General features: G+C 37.8%; 1 protein-coding gene across 12 annotated transcripts in view; it reads left to right on the forward strand.

Annotated features, from left to right (window-relative positions):
* The first annotated feature begins 553 nt into the window (after positions 1-553).
* The window catches only part of PHLDB1 (pleckstrin homology like domain family B member 1), a 72,342-nt gene continuing 53,078 nt past the window's right edge, over positions 554-19,817 (forward strand). For 6 of the 12 annotated variants that reach the window (XM_072426427.1, XM_072426428.1, XM_072426426.1 and 3 more), the window contains exons 1-2: positions 8,529-8,887; positions 16,601-16,708. In XM_072426427.1, coding sequence (XP_072282528.1) covers positions 8,654-8,887; positions 16,601-16,708 — 342 coding nt within the window. In that variant the 5' untranslated portion in view covers positions 8,529-8,653. Of the gene's footprint in view, positions 631-8,527; positions 8,888-9,408; positions 9,624-16,600; positions 16,709-19,817 lie in introns of those variants that run through there. The other 6 variants (XM_072426423.1, XM_072426425.1, XM_072426434.1 and 3 more) reach the window with 4 other exon arrangements.

Here is a 19,817-nt window from a genome sequence, read left to right on the forward strand (position 1 = left end):
AGCTGTCCCTCAAAGGAGCTCACAATCTAATGTCCCTTCCATAGCTGTATGCCATTAGCACAGTCCATGGCCAATTTTGTGAGAGTCAAATAACCAAACTTCATGTTTTTGGGATGTAGGAGGAAACCAGTGTGCTCTGTGGAAGCCCACGTAAACACAGCGAGAACATAGAAACTCCATGCAAATAGTGTCCTGACTGAGATTCAAACCCGGGACCTAGCACTGCAAAGGTGCGGGCCACCATGCCCCCGAGTAAACCCAATACAGGGTTGTACAACCGTCAACACTAACGGCTAAGCTGGAGTTCAGCTTTAAGCTCTAGGCTTCTTTTTTTCAAGTGTAAAGGGCAGTGAGTGTTTATTTTCTGGCTGCAGAATAAGCTGCTCCTTGTTCTTGGGTAGTGGAGGGGACAGGGCGGGGTCTCGGCCCCTTCTTCTTGCATGCTATTGGTAGCGGAAGTTAGGCCAGCTGTGGGAGGGAAATGCCCCCACAACCCTGATCTGACAGTGAGTCTTCTGTCTGCTTGCAGCTGGCTGCATCACACAACTGGATACTTCGCAGACGTGGTACAAGGAGGAGGAAGAGGAGGGAGGGGGAGGGGAAAGCTGCATATTTGGAGTATATGGAAAGGTAAGAAGTACTGCTTCACATTTACATTGTATACATATAAGATGCAGAATATACTATTGAGTATTATTTTGTATTCTGCTTCTTTTTCTTTGTATGTATTATATGTGAATTTGTAAGATTGTTAAAAAAGAATGAAATGTTCTAAAAAGCAAAAAGTTTTGTTCTGTGTGTCATGTTCATGCGTTTGTATGTGCGGCATCTGTCTAGCTTGGTTTTATGTATTACAGATGGGTGAGTGGCGTGCAGAATATTCAGTAAAGTTGGGGCAAGTGTTTTTCAGTTACCATGATGTCTTTTTAGTTTGCGTTGGAAAAAAAAATTTCTCTTTGAAAAGTTGTTGGACCATCCCTCTTTATAAACCAAATCCCTTTGTCTCCCTTTCCGCCTCCATTGTGCCTGTTTTTGGATCTGATGTAAAGAGCTCTTATTATAGAAGTGCTATGTATTGTGTGATATATTACACCTAACTTGCTGTCTTTCCTCTACATTGTATGTAGTACATTGCTATTTTTGAAATAGAATAATTAGTGTTGAAAAATGTGTCAGTGGAATATTTTTGAATACAATTCCTTTACGGTCCATGTAACTAGAGGCGTAATAGGGGAATGGTATACTTAGTTCTTGATAGGTTGGAGAAAGTTAGACCACAGCTGTTTATTGCTTTTTAAATGTGAAAGCACTACCAGGACCCCTGATTATCTCCGAAACAAATGAGAAAGGTTGAAAACTCTATTTTTACATCTCAGGTTGGCCACCTGCTTCCGAAGACTTTCCTATTTCCTATAGCCTTCATTTTTCTGTAGATAAAAAATGCAAAACAAGAATTTGATACAACCTAGAAAATGCCTGCAAAAACCACTTGTTACTGCTCTAGGTACCTACTGCTTGAAATTTGGCACCCAGGAGTCGTAACCATATTGCAAATCAGCCGTCCATCTTCGTATAGCCTCAATATAGTTCAGACCTTAACTTTGATGCAAAATGCCATTACGTTTTAGAGACAGATCTGTTTTTTTAATGCAAGATCTCTGGCAAACGTTTGTACATGTAGCGCCTGTTGTGGTTAGTGCTTGCAATAAATGATTTTCCAGATACTAAGTACTAAATCTAAGTCCTGATTAGAACATTATTGTAATTAACCCAGCAAAAAATATGAGTTTCAGAATAATTAACATTTTTGTGAATTTAAATTGTGTAGCTTTTGCCCAAGTTTATTTAGCCTGATGAAGAATTTCAAGGTTTGAAAGCTTAGGGTCCATCCTTTTGGACTGATATAAACCTCTATACACATTATTTGTATTATTTAACTACCAAAACTTTTCTACTGCACTAAATATTTCATCTAGCCTCTATTGCATTAGTATGCAAAATACCAGTATAAAAATGTAGTGGTTGAACAACCAACTTGTGGATTTCACCATCCAATGGTTTCACATAATTTTGTAGTCTGTTCCTTTTGTTTAATCGCAGAATGGTATAAGGTACGTTGTTACTTTGGTATGCAACCAGTTGTCCTGTTCCTGCAAGAAAAATGCTGTAGACTGTGCCGCATTCCAACTGCATTCCACACAGGCACATACACTGCACACACACCAAGAGTGGCAGATTATCCAAAAAAAGATATGTAGAAAATTAAATGAAAAAATCAAATGAAATGTACAGCATTTATATGGGGAATGAATGGGGAATGAATAGGGAACAAACGTGGTCAGTTCATTTTGTACCCAGGTTTACAGATAATGAGTTGTCCATTTTTTAGCAACTTGCTTGTTTTGTATTGGCAGACACCCCCCCTCCCCTTCCTTCTTTTACCTTTGGCACAGGTAGCAACTTGCTGAGTATTTGAGCAGCCAAATGTAAGGGCCGTCTCTTAATAGTAAAAGAATGGAGAAGTAGTGTGAGGGCTTTGTGCGTTGGACAGGCAGGTACAACATTATACATTTACAACCCTGATCACTTTCAAGTTTTAGAAGCTGACAATTATTTTCCAAGCTCAGTGTACCAAGAGCTGTTTTTCTTTTTGGAAAAGAATAAAGGTTTGAAAAGCATTGCTGTTGTGGGCCCAGAAGATCTTTTAGCATAAGATAAACTTATCATATGGAAAGCAATAATTGGCCTTGATTGGGAAAAATCACTTTACTGCCTTAGATCCTGAAACTGACTTTTTATTTTCACACTCAATGTACCAAAAGTTTCAGTTTTGATAAAGAGTTTTGACATTTGAGTCCAAGGAGCTGAACGTTTATTTCCAAACCCATCATACTAAAAGCTTTATTTATTTGGGACAAAAAGTTTTAGTATAAAATTACTTTTCTGTGTCATGCCAAGTACAGACTTTCAATTGAAATAATTGTTCAGGATCATTTCGGATTACAGTTTAGAACTGTTGTCTGTACAGACAGGTTACTTGGCTCTCTGCCGAGCATCTTGTCTGTTTTATAGACAGGAGGGGAGAGAGGACGTCAGAGGACACTTGTATACACTCTAGACTGATTGAACAAATGATATTAGATCACTAAAAAAATCATTGTGCCATCCAATAAAAAACTGTGTACAGACTATTTAACTTGAGTTGACAATTTATTTCCAAAAAAAAAAATCACACCAGACAAACCATTCCTCCTGGGCCTGATTGGTATTTGCAACAATGTTTAACGCATTGTACTGTTGCAAGTTTGTGAACTAATACAATCAGTATACAAACATATAAAAGCCTGCAGACGACCACTCCAAAGAAATGTGGGGTTTGTTTCTAATTGGCGGAACAGGCATTATGTAAAAAGTAGGGATCAGTTGAAAGGATCAGCACTTTTTAGAAGGATCAGCATTTTTAGATGTTTCAATCTCCGCCATAGGGGCAGCCAAATTTTTACTCCTTGTAGCGTGGCATAAGAAATCACAGAGACTGGTTCGTCTTAGTTTATGGGGATTTATTGTAACTCACATATGGAGAGAGCGTACATATGGAGAGAGCGTTAGAATAGCAGAGATTATACAGTAGCAGTTTACATCCAATAGCAATCAATAATAGTCAACACTCACAGCTGGCCTCCAATATCCTCGTTGAACTACTAAATTCACAACAAGTAGTTAGAAAGGAATCTCTCCTCTAGGGTTGGTCAACTCTTTAAGCTTCTCCTTGCTGAAACTCAGTGTTCCATCATTGAAAACCAAGCTCAGTCCCTCAGGACTGCTGGAGCCGACCTGCCATGACCTCCTCCTTAGCTCCTTCTGTTAATCCATGGCAAGGGTCCCCTAGGCTCCATGCCCCTCACATTTACCCTGTTGTAGAAACCACCAAAAAGGTGCCAAATGTCACAACAAATCCAACAGGTGATGCACCAGGGTAGTGTTTGTTTGCCACCTTGCTAGGGCAGGGTTCCTCCTCTGCAACAGAAGGTAGCCAACCATTACTCCCTAGGGGAGAACAAATTCTAGAATTGTTCAGCAAATAATAAATTTTCCCCTTGTATCCTAAAGGGACCTTGATACAATAAGGGAGTACTACATACAAGATCAGAAGATTCACTGTTGAAAGATGGTGTTTGCCATCTTTACAAATATCAGAAACATCAGAGTTTTTGATTACCTCTGGTGAAAGTAAATAAAATAACTTGTGAGAATTTGCCGCTAAACTGTATATAAGTGACTTATACAAATATATATATATTGCAAATATTTGGGATCCCTATGGGTGATGTCACCTTTGTATAGGTAAGTCTGGGTCCAAAGTCTTTGTAATTGTTTTGTTTTAGACCCAGTGATTTAGGAAAAAAGGGGGTTACAGTATAGTTATGGACCGCAAGGTCTATTTTTAGTGAAAGATTCACTTTAATTTGCATCTGGGATGGGTTATTTTGGCAGTTTAGACAAGGGAAGTTCTAAGCACAGTTTCTCTTTTATGTCATTTATTTTTAAGCAATAACCATCTTTTGTTGAAAAGTCATTTTTCTTTTGCCTGTCATTGTTAGCATGCATTATTGTAATTATTTTTTTAAAGTTGTATGTAATTCTTTGCATTTCAGTGCACTGCACAAAAATATTAGTGCTCTATTTGTTAAAGAACATTGGTGTTATCTATAGCTGTAGTGCAGAAGTGACTTGTTCTCAGGTTCGAGCTTTATTGGGCAATGCAGCTGGTGTGAACAAACCTGTAAGGTGTAAAGTATTGAAATAAAACCTGATAGCACAATATATTGTGCACTGTAATGCATAGTTGCAAAGCATACCAGAAGGCTTAGAATTCAAGAATTTATATCAAATCAAATGACTGGTCTTTGTAGGATAGATCCCATACATCTCTCGTTTTTTTCATGTCTGTGCTCATTTTATTCTTTTCTGTCATATCAGCTTCTGTTGAAATAAAACTTGCATATTTTTTCAGCTGTGTGCAAAGGCTACAACACAACTGTTTTTCCATGTCTGCATTATATACCACAGTACACTATGCAGTCCGCATGAAGCCAGGAAATCTATTTTAAGCATTTGCTCAGAATTCCAATAGGTTTAACAGTGCTTTTCCTTTACTATGTCTTCTGAATTCTGGCACTTTTAGCTGTTACTTTGGTAAGCAAAATGTTATTTTCCACGATAAATCTTGAGATTTTTCTTAATATGTACAAAATATTAGGTGACACAAAAAGAAGGGATGACAAACAGCTACGTACAGAAAAGTGTAGTAATCAAGATGTTTTACCCAGCATGCATCAGACAGGAGCACTAGATACTAATGCTTTAATTTTGTAATAATTTTATTTATATGATGCATCTAAAAAATAAAAAGGCTCCTACAGCTACTATTTAATATATATATCTAGGGTGGAATAAATGTAAGCTGAATGTTCTACTAAACAAATGCATTGTGTGACAATGTAAAGATCTATATGTAATACTAATGGGTTTCCATTGTTCTGAGGGGCAAACAAACACAGCAGTCCCTTCCCGATAAATGTTATCAGCTTTTTTTGACACTTTTATGAGCAAACACAGAATCCATCCAGGGTTTAAAACAAAGTCAAAAGCAAGCAAAGTAACCAATGATTTATATTGGTCTTGGCTAACTCAATCCTTTTAAAACTGAATAATGCAAACATTTTGCAGTTTCTGTATCACTCAGGGTAGTGTTGCTCTTAAAGTGGCCCTGTCATTATCTATCACAATGGAAAAAAATTTTGTAAAAAAGGAAGCAAGTTGATACTTTCTATGATATGCATGCTACCAGATTGCCGCTCTGTTCATGATAAATCCCCAACTGACGCCAGGAGGAAAACTAACACTTTGATGGATAATCTCTTTGTTCGCCTACAGTGATCAGTGGTTCCTTTTTCTGACATCTAAAGTCACTATCGAGTCCTATAATGGGTGGATGTCAGAAGTCAGAAATTTCTTGTGGTAGACAATAACAGGGTTGTTTTTATTAGAACAAAAACATGTTATGCCAAGCAAGAATTATACAAAACATGTAACTGTAAAACAACAAAACAACCTTCCTAACTGGCAATATGTCATGTCTTCCATTTGGGACAAACATTCTGGTGACAACTTTCTATGATGGCTATTTCTCTCACTTTGCAGGATTGAACTCTCACTTCTTGTATCTCTAAGACAAAAAGATAACGATTCAGAGAAACATGCTTTGCCCACTAGGCCCAAGTGGATACACTGTTCTATCCAATAGGAGTTTCTGTTATTAGAGTCATGTAGAACATGTTGGAGCTTTAGAAACATAAATATGAACTTTAGAAAGTTAATAATAAAGAAATAGTGTCTGCTCACAGTGATCACAGACATTTTCCTGCTGCAATGCATTGACTGTCAATAGACAAAACAGCAAGTTATTTCACATACAAATCTTTTTCACAGCTAATAAATGCATTTCACAACATAAATATAACTTTGTTAGGCTGGCTAAGGATGACCTTTAAACAATGCTGCACAATGGTCCTTTCAGGGAAACAGCAAAGTCATACCAACTGAACTTTTTACCACTCCAAAAGAATTCCTTTGAAGGTTACAGCATTCCAGTTACTCCACCTGCATTCACTCAGCAACTGCTCAGGGCTTTGTGGTGCTGCACTGTGACTGTAAGCAGCTTCCAAATTTCATTACAGTTCCAGCGTTGAGCAAATGCAGTTTCTTTCAGTGTTTCAGCCCTTTTATCTGCTGTATGTCCAGGTCAACCTTGAAGAACTGAAGCACAACTGCTTCAGGTGCTTCCGAGTGTATCCACACTTCATTCTATGAGTGGTGTCACCACCTACAGCCAGTCCTTTAATCATGCACAAGTGTGTGCTTACATTTTGCATTCCACAGGTGAAGCATTTCCTCTCTTCTTTCTGGTTGTTTCCTTGTTTATGCCATAATACTGAGTTTAGGAAGGTCTCCACACCATCTCCTGGCAGATTTACCTTGTTCCAGCGCTGCAGCTGCCCAAACGTCCCCTCAAACACTTTATTTTAGGCTGACTGTATTACCTAAGCCATTCAAGCTAACACAGGATGGGTTAAAATTATATTTAATACCATTATTAAAGACAACCTGTTATTACATTCCTCTCAGTTTCCTGACCTCCATAGTTTACTGCTACAATGCTTCTGATGCTTCAATATTGGAGAAAAGAGTTTTCCCTTTACCAGACACCTTTCAATGATGTCTTTGTATGGATTTGGTGAGCTGGGAACTATGTAGTATTTGGGATATAAAGCCAAAAATTGTTGCTGGGGTTAACCAGACTGGAGTATCAAAACCAGGAGCAGGAATGTAGTCTTTAACCAAGCCAAGGTTAGGGCAGGCAGAGTATTACTCTATAAGTAAAGAATCAAAAAAACACATCTCTTAGGATAGGGATGAGTGTAATAGTAGAGGACTTATTATGGGCAGTTTAAACAAAAATAATATATGTAAATACAAAATAATTATTCATACAATAATTTATACATGAACAGAATATTATTATCTTGTGTACATTTAATGATCTGACACAATCAGAGAATGCAAGATGTATCCACGTAATCTACTTTTTTTGTCTTTTTGACCCAACGCGTTTCACAAAAAAATGTTTCAATAGTGGTGAACAAGACTGTGGTTTAGAGGATAAAAGTTTGGATGAGGCGGTCCCTGATGGAGTGGCAAGATATGGGTTAGGTGTTAACCACCTTACGTTGTATGTCTCAGAAGCACAGGTCCAAATACAGGTCTCCTAGCAGTTCGAGGCTATGTAATCAAATTTTGTGAGTTACCCATAAGTGAAAAAGCTGTGTTGGAGATCCTGGTTAATTTTAGGTAGAGTGATAGGGTACAGGGCTAGCAGATTTGTTTGTTAAGCTCCCAAATCTAATTTGTCACGTGATTCTATCACGTAAGCAAGTCACATCAAGAGATCCCAACAGTTCATTTAGCAAGATCATAGATATTTTCTTAGGAAGGTATGTGGGTTAGTGTCTAGGGCAGCAGGGGTTAGCTAACCCTTTTTGTGAATTGTGGCCACTTCTATAAATTTCTTCAAATTCAGCAAGAAGACTATAGGGTGAAGGAGGTGCAGGCAATAAAATATAATCACTAAGGTTAAAGAAATGTGAGACCAATTTTCTTTTCCTTTGTTTGGTTGTAAGTGCCAAAAAATTGCCTTCATATATAAAGCAAACTTATACAGCCACCAATAGCTCATTTTACATTTTTGCCAAAATAATTACATGACTTAAGAGGCAGAGCTCGAACAAAAGGGTGTCACTATTCAAGCATGCCTAGGACCACAAGATATCTAAATATGGCCCTGGTAATAGGGGCTAGGCAGACTGAGAACAGACAGGAACCAGGAGTCAAACAAACTAGAAGACAGAGCCAAGAATACAGGAACATAAACTTGGCAATGGCAGAATAACTAGAAACACTCTGAGGACAGGATACCAAGAGCAGCAAGAAACAAGAACAGAATATTGGAAAAAACAGAATAACAAAGATGCATATGCTAGAAACAACAACCTGAATTCTACAACTAGAAACTAGTGAATGTACAAGTTTAGAGATGTATGGTCCTTTCAGAACATATGTAATGTGGTTTTGGACTCAGAAAAGATTCCTAGAGAGCAGAGAAAAGCAGAAAGAATTGAAGGAAAGGGAAGGCACAAAGAACAAGAAACAGGGACCGCAGGACCCAAGGAGGAAAAGAGCAACAAGAGCAACAGGTGAACACCAGGACCCTGGGAAGACAGGAGGTACTGTAGCAGAAGATTGGATTCTGACAACTGCCCGATCACAGGTTAGAAGGAATATGACCTAGCTGTATTATATTAAACATTAAGGCGGAACTAAACCCTTTTAAAAAAATGTGATCTAGTAGGTCTTTAATTGCAAATATCCCTGCTGCAATAAAATAACTTGCCGGATTACATTTTTTTAAAATACGCTCACCTGCCTGTGTTCAGTCACTGTCACGGTCATTGGTACCACCAACTTATTCCTTCTTTTCTACCTTGTTTTGATCTCAAACCATCCTGATTGGCCAGGCCGGGATGATTTTTCACAGTTGACAACAAGCAGGCGGTAAAGTATTTTATTTGTTTATTTATTTTTTTGCTCTCAACAGCCCATTATAAGTTTTGTATACTTGCTCACATTTAGTGACATACTGCTTCTTCATAAAATTGCTCACCATTTTAGCTTCAGTATATAATTCTTCCTGTTATCCCAGAAACCACTACTTGCTCTGTTCTTTGTCCTCCACCCCCAGTCTTCTGGATACACAATGGCTCTCTCCTCCCTCGCTTCCTTTACTCACATCCTGCCAAAATCACACAGCTAGGTCACTGTCCGCTCACAAGCACAGTAACAAAGCAAGGTGGAGTGGTACCTCTGCCACTGAGGTCAGGTATGGTGAATGGCCCATCCCTCCACATCCCCCGAGGGGAGACATGGAGAGGTGCTGTGGATCACTGAGTAGACTTTACCACAGAATTACCCCTTCCTGCTGGCACCGCAGGGACACAGAAAAACAAGTGAGTACATAACAAAGAAATCTTAAGTTCCTATTTTTGGCTATATATATTTTTATTCCATATCCAGGATTTGTGGCTGTTGGAAATCACATGTGCTTTAGTTTTGAACATTCATCAAAGACTTTAATTATTGTGGCTTGGTAAACATGGACAATTTAGCACTGTTTAAAAGAAATATAACGATTACATTAAATGTGTTAAAACACCACAGTCACGAAGAAAATAGTCTAACTATGGATCACATTAAAAATAAAATAAACATGTGCAGTATTACTTTTTATATGTGCATCTAAACTTACAGGTATTGTCTTAGTGCCTCTAAAAAACCCTATGAATATTTGTTGGATCTGATATGATGTCCACCTAATGTAGCTCTCTATGATGGGGTGGCAATGATGCTACACTGTGAACTGCAGTTCCCATGTAGGTTTTGTGGTTGTCAGTACTATCATTTCTAATTCCCAAGCATGTAGCTCCTCAATCATCACCTGGCCACGCCTAGCCATACCCACTGTTTTTTGGATTGGGAGCTCTGCCTTCGTTCGCTGAGTCCCACCCATGGTCCGATGTGATCTGCAGTGTCTGGGAGGGGAAATATTTGAGACACAAATGAGGGAAGATTTGGCTCGGTCAGAGGAAGTTAAGGAAGTTTTTTGTTTAGTTTATGAGACTTGTTCATCCTATACTAACTGGATTTGGACCTTTCCTTAGTTGTACTTAACCATTCAATTTGTTAACAGCTTCCTCTAAACACAGTTAATGTGCATCTAGGACCAGGGCTGAAAGTAATGGAAACTCTATAAGTTGTTAAAAAAGATAAGGGAGGAGAATTTCCCTAATTTTTCCTAATTTTGGAAAAATGTCCTTTTATTTTCTGTTGAGTTGTGTTTCAGGAAATAAAGAGACATCTACCTAATAGAATACAGAGGGCAAAAAAAAAAAACTAGGAGGGGTTTTAACATGACCTCTTCTGCTCTGAAATAAAGAAATATTTTTTACATTTTGGATGTATTTTATACAAAATCCATTAAAGGAAATTTTGGTTCCTCAGATCTTAGAAGAAGCGTTTTATATTTTATTTTATTGTTTTCAATAGTTTTTACTAAAGAAACATACGTATGGTAATGTGAATTGTACTGGTATTTCTTTTCATGAGCATTCCAATGTCTTTCTTATCTTTACAAAAGGTATGTAACATGATGCTGAGTGGAGAAAATATTTGTGCTTTGTGAAAAGAAAATGTTTCTTAAAGAAACACTGCCATTGCAGACATTTTATTCTGAAAATATTAGTTGCCTATCATGCTGATTCTCTGTTTAATTCAACTACTACTAACCTCAAAGAAGTATGGGGACTTCACAAGGACTTTTTACTCAACTCCCATATTGCTGATATGTATACTTATTCCAAATCTGTAGCCTAAATAGTACTAAACATAATTCAGAGTTATTATAGTAGTCAGGCAATAAACATTTTTAAGGGTTCTTTAATGGACATCTGTTTGGACATCTTTCAATATTATAGTTTTCATTTAGCATAACACCCGGAAAATGTATTTAGGAATCTAGACATTAAGACAGAGGAGCTCTGATAATTACAGCATAGACATGTTTTAAGTATCTATATGGCAAAAAAAACTCAAACCATGTTTTTGATTTATAAAGGGCAGCAATGTTCATAGTAACAGGAGGAAATTTGTAGGGCCACTCTTGTTTTATATTTTCCCAAATGTGTGTTGTAGAAATACCATTTGCATCATTAGAAACATGTCTAGGATGCATTCTTGTTGCTGTTAGACTATGCATTGTCTTCCTAAAATAAACATACTTGGCACATCTATTGTAGCTAGAGGTTCATTTAAGGTAACAGAATCCCTACTTGCTCCATGCTGATTTCCCTAACTGGCAAACTTTATTTGTGGCAGACACATCATATTTTCTGACATCACCAGTAATGAGAGCAATTGAATAATTATACACCCCAGAAGGATACAGTCAATATATATGCTGGGGTTATGGTTAGGGAAAGAATAGCAATGGAGAAGTATCCCAAAACCTGTGCAAACATTGCTGACCTCCCAAAAGTGAGTATGTTAAGTCATGATCTAGTTTCTAAAATATATATTTTTTCCTGCCATGCCACATTACAGCAGTGTAATTATTTATTTCATTGAATGCATCCCCAAGGCAAATGATCCCTACTGATCACTATAGTTGTACACAGATCAGCAGGCACTTTCTTTACCCTGTCCCGCCAACTTTTTTTAAATCACTTATAAGTTAAGTCAAGCTCAGCTTTCAAATTAATAGTGCAGTCAGTGAGGACAGCATTCCCTGAACATGATTCATATTATGGCTGCACAATCAACCACCCACTACAGCCTTTGGCTGCGTACACACTTGCAATAAATATCGTTGGAAACAAACAACTAACGACTGATCGTCTCATAATCGTTAACAAAAAAAGTGCACAACGACGCCGATGAAAGAAGAATGACGCTAGAAATGAATGACTGTACTGGCGGATCTGATTGGGGCGACGATCATTCACTATCTATTGTGTGTACGGTCGTTCAGTGATCGTGGATGGTTCTGCAGTACACTTTCTACTTTACACGTCATTTTCTGCATCATTCAAACGATCGTATTTAGCGTGTGTACACTATTGGTAGATTATATTTGAACAATCGTATCGTTACAACATCGTTACAACATGTACAGAATTGTGCACAATACGATCATTCAAATAACTGTGCATAATCGTTAGTCATTTGTTTTCTAACGATAATTATTGCAAGTGTGTAGCTAGCTTTAGTATAGCTGCTGTAACATTATATGTTTCCAGTTGTTTTGCAACAATGTATACTTCCTAATTTGAAACTGTAACAGAAACAATTGGTCTTCCATTGATTTAAAGCACAACTCCAACCACAGAAACTGGTCAGGATGTCTTTTTTTGCTATTTTTTATGTCATTGGGAAATTTTTCTCTTGGTTCCTGTGTGGTTTTAGAGACAAGAAGTGAGCTAAATCTCCTCAATGCCAGCGCAGACAGTTATTAAACATTCTTCCTAATAGGGTTACAACCCCTGACAATATTTTTACTGCAAAAAACATAGAACATTTTAAAAGAAACATTTTTTAAATGACAATTTAAATTATGAAATAAGACAAGGTGACATTCTCCGAGCCGTCCAGTAGGGCTGGAGCCAGGTGCCCATTCTTTTGCATATTTGGTTTACAAATGGCCTTCTGGGGAGCTGACAAAAAAGGTTTGCTTTAAGGTTACATCATATGCCGGGGCAGGTTAATTTAGGCACCAAGAATAAAGGGGTTTAGGTAGGCACCAGAAAGGTAGGGTTCAATTTAAACACCAGATGGGAGGGTTAGGTTAGGCATTACAAAGGAGGGGGTTATGCTTAGTCATGGGGCAGAAAAGGGTTAAAGTTAGACAGTAAGGGCCAGGATGGAATTTCAACACTAATTTTCAATTCTGCCACCTACACAGCCCCCTGGCACAGCTTTCATTTAATTAACTTATCATTTCATGCAGAGTCTGCAGTGTGGGTGGACACAGGGGACAGGTGGCAGAACAGCTAAAGCCTCCATCTTCTTCTTTTTATGCAGGAGGCCAGGGGTGAGTAATACAGAAGCCCAGAGATTGTTAAGGAATGGGTAAGCAAAGAAGTCATGAAGGCACGTTCATTTTAAAGCTTAGCAAATATTAAATCAACTGCCTGCAGGGCTGCACATGTGGAGTGTTCATTTATTGTCTAACCTTTCTACTTTGTTATCAGCTTTTCCAATCCACAGTTTTAATAGGAAAAACATTTTTTAGAAAGTGCCTTAAACTTTTAGAAAGTTGTCAGTCCTGTTTCAAAATTAACTGGAAAGGGTTGGATTTTCAGCCAGGTTATACTGCTGCCTGTTTTCAATCTATTGAGGTCTACCTCTTCATTTATGGTCTACAGGACAAGAATTAAATTGAACTCTCCCAACATGAACACAGATAGCAATAAACCTCATAAAAGGTTATAACCCTTCTCAACTCAAAACAAAACCAAACGTTTTGAAATTAGTTGGCAATAATTTTTCAAGAAAATGTTTTAAATATGTTTATATTCTGCATTTTCCCTTTTTATTTTAAAAATACCTAAACTGAAACTAAAGCTGTATGCCAACACAATGAATTTTATTCTCATTATGACTTTCCTAAGATAGTTTAGTGTGCCAGTTCTTGTTTAGTGCAGAGTGCCTTGAAGGAAAACTGAACCTCAGATGGTTTAAATTACTGAGATGTTCAAAGCAAATATGTTTTTGTGTACAAGCTGCAGATGAGTAAATAGAAATGTCCCCTCTGATTTAGAGGAAGGTGATGCAGCACTAGGAATTTACATGGTGATACCGAGGATGTTATATGTAACAGAGGAAATGTGACAGGAAATCTGCCCCCGATTCCTGCTCTCTGCATGTTCCTATGTAAACCAGTAGACCATCATATCCCAATACTAGATTTTAAAATGATCACCCCTTCCCCAGCAACAGTTACATGGATTTTTTTGGCACTGTTTTAATGCTGTTGTTACATCTCCCTGCATAGTTCTTTTACTATACACAGATTATAGTTGTGGAGCTGTAAAAGAAATCGCAAACATGTGCCTGGTTTAAAGGTATTTGATTTAAAGGGCATATGAATAGAGAGCGAATGGGCAGATTGCCAGAAAAGTTCAGCTGATTTTTTTTTCTATAAGAACAGAATTATTTAATTTGCTCCATTCAGGAAAATTAAAAGCGATTTGTCAGGATCAGCTCATTTGTTATAAACTTGGCTTTTATCACTATTTTGCAGCACATTTACTAAACCTTACACATTTGTAAAGGATGATCAGAGCTTCCCATGTTGCCACAACCTGTGTAAACTAAAGCCTTGTACAGATGTCAGGCATAAGTCAGATTTTTGCGGCTGGACACACAATGCTGTTCTGTTCTATGGAGAGGGGAGGGGGAGGATGAGAGAGTGGCACCCCTTTGTGCTCTCTTTCATAGAAAAGTAACTCTGCCTAAGGAGGCCATGCTAGATTTTTGCCTAAAATGATCATGACTGTTTGACTTTGGGCGACAATTATTTAGTGTGTGTATGAAGCTTAGGTAAAGCTAAAGAACCTTTGGAAATATTATTATCCAGCATTTATATAGCGCGGACATACTACGCAGCGCTGTACAAAGTTCATAGTCATGTTACTAACTCTCTCTCAAAGGGGCTAACAATCTATTTTCCCTACCACAGTCAAATGTCTTTATTACAGTCTAAGGTCAATCCAGGGGCCAGCGCTGCAAAGACCAGAGTGCTGATCTCCCAGCCATTGTGCTGCTTTACAGATGCACTTTAAACAAATGATCTTTTTTGCAACTTAGCCATGACAGCTTTTACAGATTTAGTAATCTACGAAGTCAGAAATACATACCATAGTTCTCCCCTCTCAAAAAAAACGTTTTCCAAACAATAAGGACTTTCAGAAAAGAAACAATAGCCTATGTGAGGTTATGACTGCATACAGTGATCAGAGGGAGTTCTAGAAATAGGCTTTTCAGAAATAAGACTCAGAGTTTTAAATGGAGAATCTGGAGCTCAATATGTAACATCTGCAAAGTCCAAACAACATTCATATTTGCAAATTTTAGACTTTCTCCATCATTTAGATATTACATGTTTATTCCTAAACATGTAGGTTTGTGTATGTTACTCTATGTTGTATGTTCTTGTTTGTATGTTACTGTAAGAGTATAAACAACCAGTATCACATTCCTTGCAAATTTCTGCTTCTTAGTAACAATTATATTGTTCTAACTTATTGATCAACTTCTTGTTCCTTAGGCTCCCTACACACGTCAGATTATTCTCATCCCATAATCGGCTGATATCGGACGAGAATTTGATGTGTGTACAGCGCTTGTCATCTGTCGATCATGAAAGATCCTTTCCAATGACAATTATTGCACGTGTATACTCAGCCTTACACAGGTGTAACCCTAGGTGTAACAATTTCTTTTATACCATAAGGTATTTATTTAAAATAAAGTTGTTAAGTAAAGGAATGAGGTAGGATTGGGGATAAGGACTCTTATAGCGGAAACTTTTTATTTGGTGGCCCTAACTATAGACACAGCTCTCCCAGCTTGCCAGGTAAATTAATTACACAATGCACAGGATAAAACGTAATCTATTAACAGGAAAAATTGGGGCAGAATGAAAAAATGCAGAGCTGAAACCCAGGACAAAGGTTGCAATAAAATGTAGAGTAATCTTGACATGGTTGGAGACTTGACCTCAGAAATCTGGCCAGTGTATACACCAAGGTAGCAGTGATGGATTTGCAACACAAAAAAAACATGATAATCTAGATAAACGTTTAATACATAGGCTCTGTTATTAGGTCTAAATGCACATGGTACAACGAGGAAACAGAAATGAGTGTCTACATCTAAATATGGTAACAGTGAAATGGGATCAGTAAATATAATGACTACATTGCAGACATGATTTCACAGGATGTCATACAATGTACCATCAATCACATCAGGAAGTAGGCTTCCTTATACACCCTCCAACGTTACCGAATTAAGGCACAGCGCAAGCCAAAGATAAACCAAGCAGATACAAACAGGCACAAGTACAAACAAACTGATCAGATCAGACACAAATGGAGCTCACAAAACTGTATCCAGCCACACAAGTGATCTGATTAGATACCAAAGCACAAAAAACAATATTATGCAATAGTGATGAGTATTTGTGTGGTCAGATCACTGTAAATAGCCAAAAGCAGAACTGTGATTCATTACCATTGGTTACTTTACATATGTAATATGTGATTCATTAAACATTTCTTGTGAATTTCTTATGAATGAAGTAAAATATATACAGTAAATAAAACTATGAGATGTGCTGCATTTCATTTAAATCTTTTTGCATTGTCAGGATAATTTGGAAACCGATTCCCTTCCCAACACAGAGGTGGAAGAAGAAATGAAAGCATCAAACATGGAGATGACAAGTCCCTGCAGGAAAGCTCACACTGTCCTTCAGGTAATACAGATACAGACCTAGCTGTATTTTTTAGGGGGGTCAAATGTGGTAAAAGGTGAACATTCAAATGTCTTTTCTTTCATGATATGAATTACCATACACATGCCTTATTTAAATGTTAACCTAAACCTGTCTATTCCTAAGATATTTTATCCCACTCTATCCTTACCACTTCCTTTAACCTATTGTGTAAATGTTTTTTTTTTTTTTTTCATTTAAAGCAATATATATTCAACTAAGTGCAGTGACTGGTGATCCAGCAATGAAGATATGCCCACATTAATCTTTCCTAATTTGGGGTGTAAATCTGACATGTGGATTGATGAATGAGCAATCACGAATGACCATTGTTCACTCCTATAAAGGAGAGCAGAGCGTGCTACCATCCACTGGTGCTTCCCTTTACATAGAACTGAATATCGCTGAGTGTACGCTGCTCATTCATTTATTCGTCACTAAAAATGATTTTGGAAGACAGTGATTTTTCATGTGTACATAGCCTAAGGTTTTTACTCATGCCTGCACAATACAAAACGGGCATCAGGAGAACATTGTAGTTAGAAACTAACCACTGTAGGGGCCCATCTAAGATCTTTTTTTGGTACAATAGATGGAAATGGACACCCCTTGAAAAGGGTTCAACTTTACCTTGTATGACTCCAAACTATGCAACACAACCCCTTCTCTATTAGAGCCCCCACAATATAATTATTTATGTACAAAATGTACAGTCTCTCCTTCATTTCACATGAATGTGTACCAATTTATCTGGAACTTGCCTAACAGTTCATCCATTTCTGTATATCCAATAACAACAATTTTCCTAGTGATCCTTTTGTTTATACATTTTAATCTTTTCTACCCCCATTTCCTTCACAGGAAAATAACACAATTAGCTCATGATCTGTGAACACCATCCATCTTTTCTACAAGAGGTACCAATACATGATGGATACATTTTTTTATATTTGATATAATTATATTATTTAATTGGGGATGTGGCCTTGAGGCTGCGTACACAAGTCCAATAGTTCTCGTCCGATAATCAGCTCAGGGACTATATCAGACAAGAATCCCCGCTCCACCAGCGGGGTCCTTCTCCTGACCACTCACCTTCTATGGTGTGCCCATCCAGGACACCGAGCAAGGAGAAATATGAACATGTCGATGTGAATGAACTTGAGGTACCTGTTCATAAAGCTCAATGTCAGCACAGATATTATGATTTTGTATTTATATAGCACCAAAATATTACACTACAACTGTCCATCAAATGGACATACAATCTAATGTCCTTACCATAGTCACATGTGACTACCACAGTCTAAGGACAATTTTTGGGGAAGTCAATTAACTTGACTGCAAGTTTTTGGAATGTGGGAGGAAACCAGAATACCAAGAGGAAACCCACGCAAACACAGGGAGTACATACAAACTCCATGCAGATGTGTCCTGGCCAAGATTCAAACCTGGGACCCAGCGTTCCAAAGGCCAGAATGCTAACCTCCGAGCTACTGCGCTGCCCCATGAAGGTCACTTCATAACCTCATGGCCATCTACCACCCTGTTTAAATAACCATTAGTAAATGTATAGGGCAAAACTTCACTTCATAGTATAATAATTATGTTAGTGCCTATCATGTCATCACTAGCCTAGGCTGTCTACTTGCACTGTGTCTGGACATATGTATTTTGGTCGCTACCATCCACTATGGGGTTGGTGACATGTCCCTGACCCATAGCTTCATGAAGTGTTTGGCTAGGTTTTCTTTATTGTGGCCTATTATGTGCCTCTCACATTGGGTTAGCTGTTTCTGTGTATTCTGACAAACATATTGCCTGCGATTGAGCCTTATTTTTCTACTGATCCCATTTGGGATATTGCTGGGGCGGTTATCTGAAAGCCCTGACAAGTTAATTGTCCTGCACACTCCTGTTTCACCCACTCTGTTCCTCTCCCCTTTTATAAGGTTCCCCGTGCAGCGGCTGTTGCTAGGTTACTAGACCACTGTTACTACAGCAGCCAAAGTATATTTACTGAACCAACAATAAAAGAAAATTATTATATTTATACCCTGACTTTAGACCATTGGACAAATGAAGTATAAATATTTAAAAAAAAGGATCTTTTGGAAGAATGGTATTTAAATAATTTGCATGTTTGTTAGGTTAATGGCTGATTTGTAACACTGTGGCAGTTCTTCCATTATCCCACCACATATTTCAAGTCTCTGACAAAACAAAAGTGAAGGTGGCTGCCATTGTGGGCAGGTTTTACAGCTGGTTTAGAGGTAGTGCGATTACTGTATGGCTGACTTTAGTCAAAGACATTATAGACTTATGGTATGGTAATAGAAGACATTGGGTCTTGATTTAATAAAGCTCTCCCAGGCTGGAGAGAACACACTTTCATCAGTGAAGCTGGGTGATCCAGAAAACCTGGAATGGATTTCTTCAAAATCATTTGCAACTTGCTAGCAAATGTTTTCAGTCCTGGACCAGATATATTCCAGGTTTGCTGGATCACCCAGCTTCACTGATGAAAGTGTATCCTCTCTAGCCTTGTAGAGCTTTAATAAATCAGGCCTATATATTTATGGTACCTATTTTTACTTTACAAAAAGGTTCTTTGCATTTGCTAAGGCTTCAAATCTTAATCTTCTCCAACCACCTAGTTGATTGATAATAACATGCTGTTATTTTATTAAGGTATTCAAGTCATCTCCACCCTTACAAGAATCTAGTGCGCTCCAGATCCTATGGTTATCCTGAACATGAAAGCCATCATAAAGATTAGACTAAATGTATTCCTTTTATTTAGTGGTATCTTGCTCTAATACAGCAGTTCCTCAATTTGAAGCAGTTATTTCTATTTCCATGTTTCAACCTTTACATATTGCTATTGGCCCTAATATTGAATACAAGGATCCTAAAGTTACACAAGCTTTCTTGTCCACTGAGCACTTAGTAATATATTTTAGGATTTATTGAGGGTTTTAATGGAGTTTTAATAGAGTTCATTACCAAGACAGTTCGAAAGCTTCACCTGCAGATAGAATGGGCTCTTCCTGCCTTTTTGTAGCCTTCCCAATGCTGACACGTCAATGTC

This window comes from Pyxicephalus adspersus, chromosome 11, assembly GCF_032062135.1.
Source record: "Pyxicephalus adspersus chromosome 11, UCB_Pads_2.0, whole genome shotgun sequence".
NCBI lineage: Eukaryota > Metazoa > Chordata > Amphibia > Anura > Pyxicephalidae > Pyxicephalus > Pyxicephalus adspersus.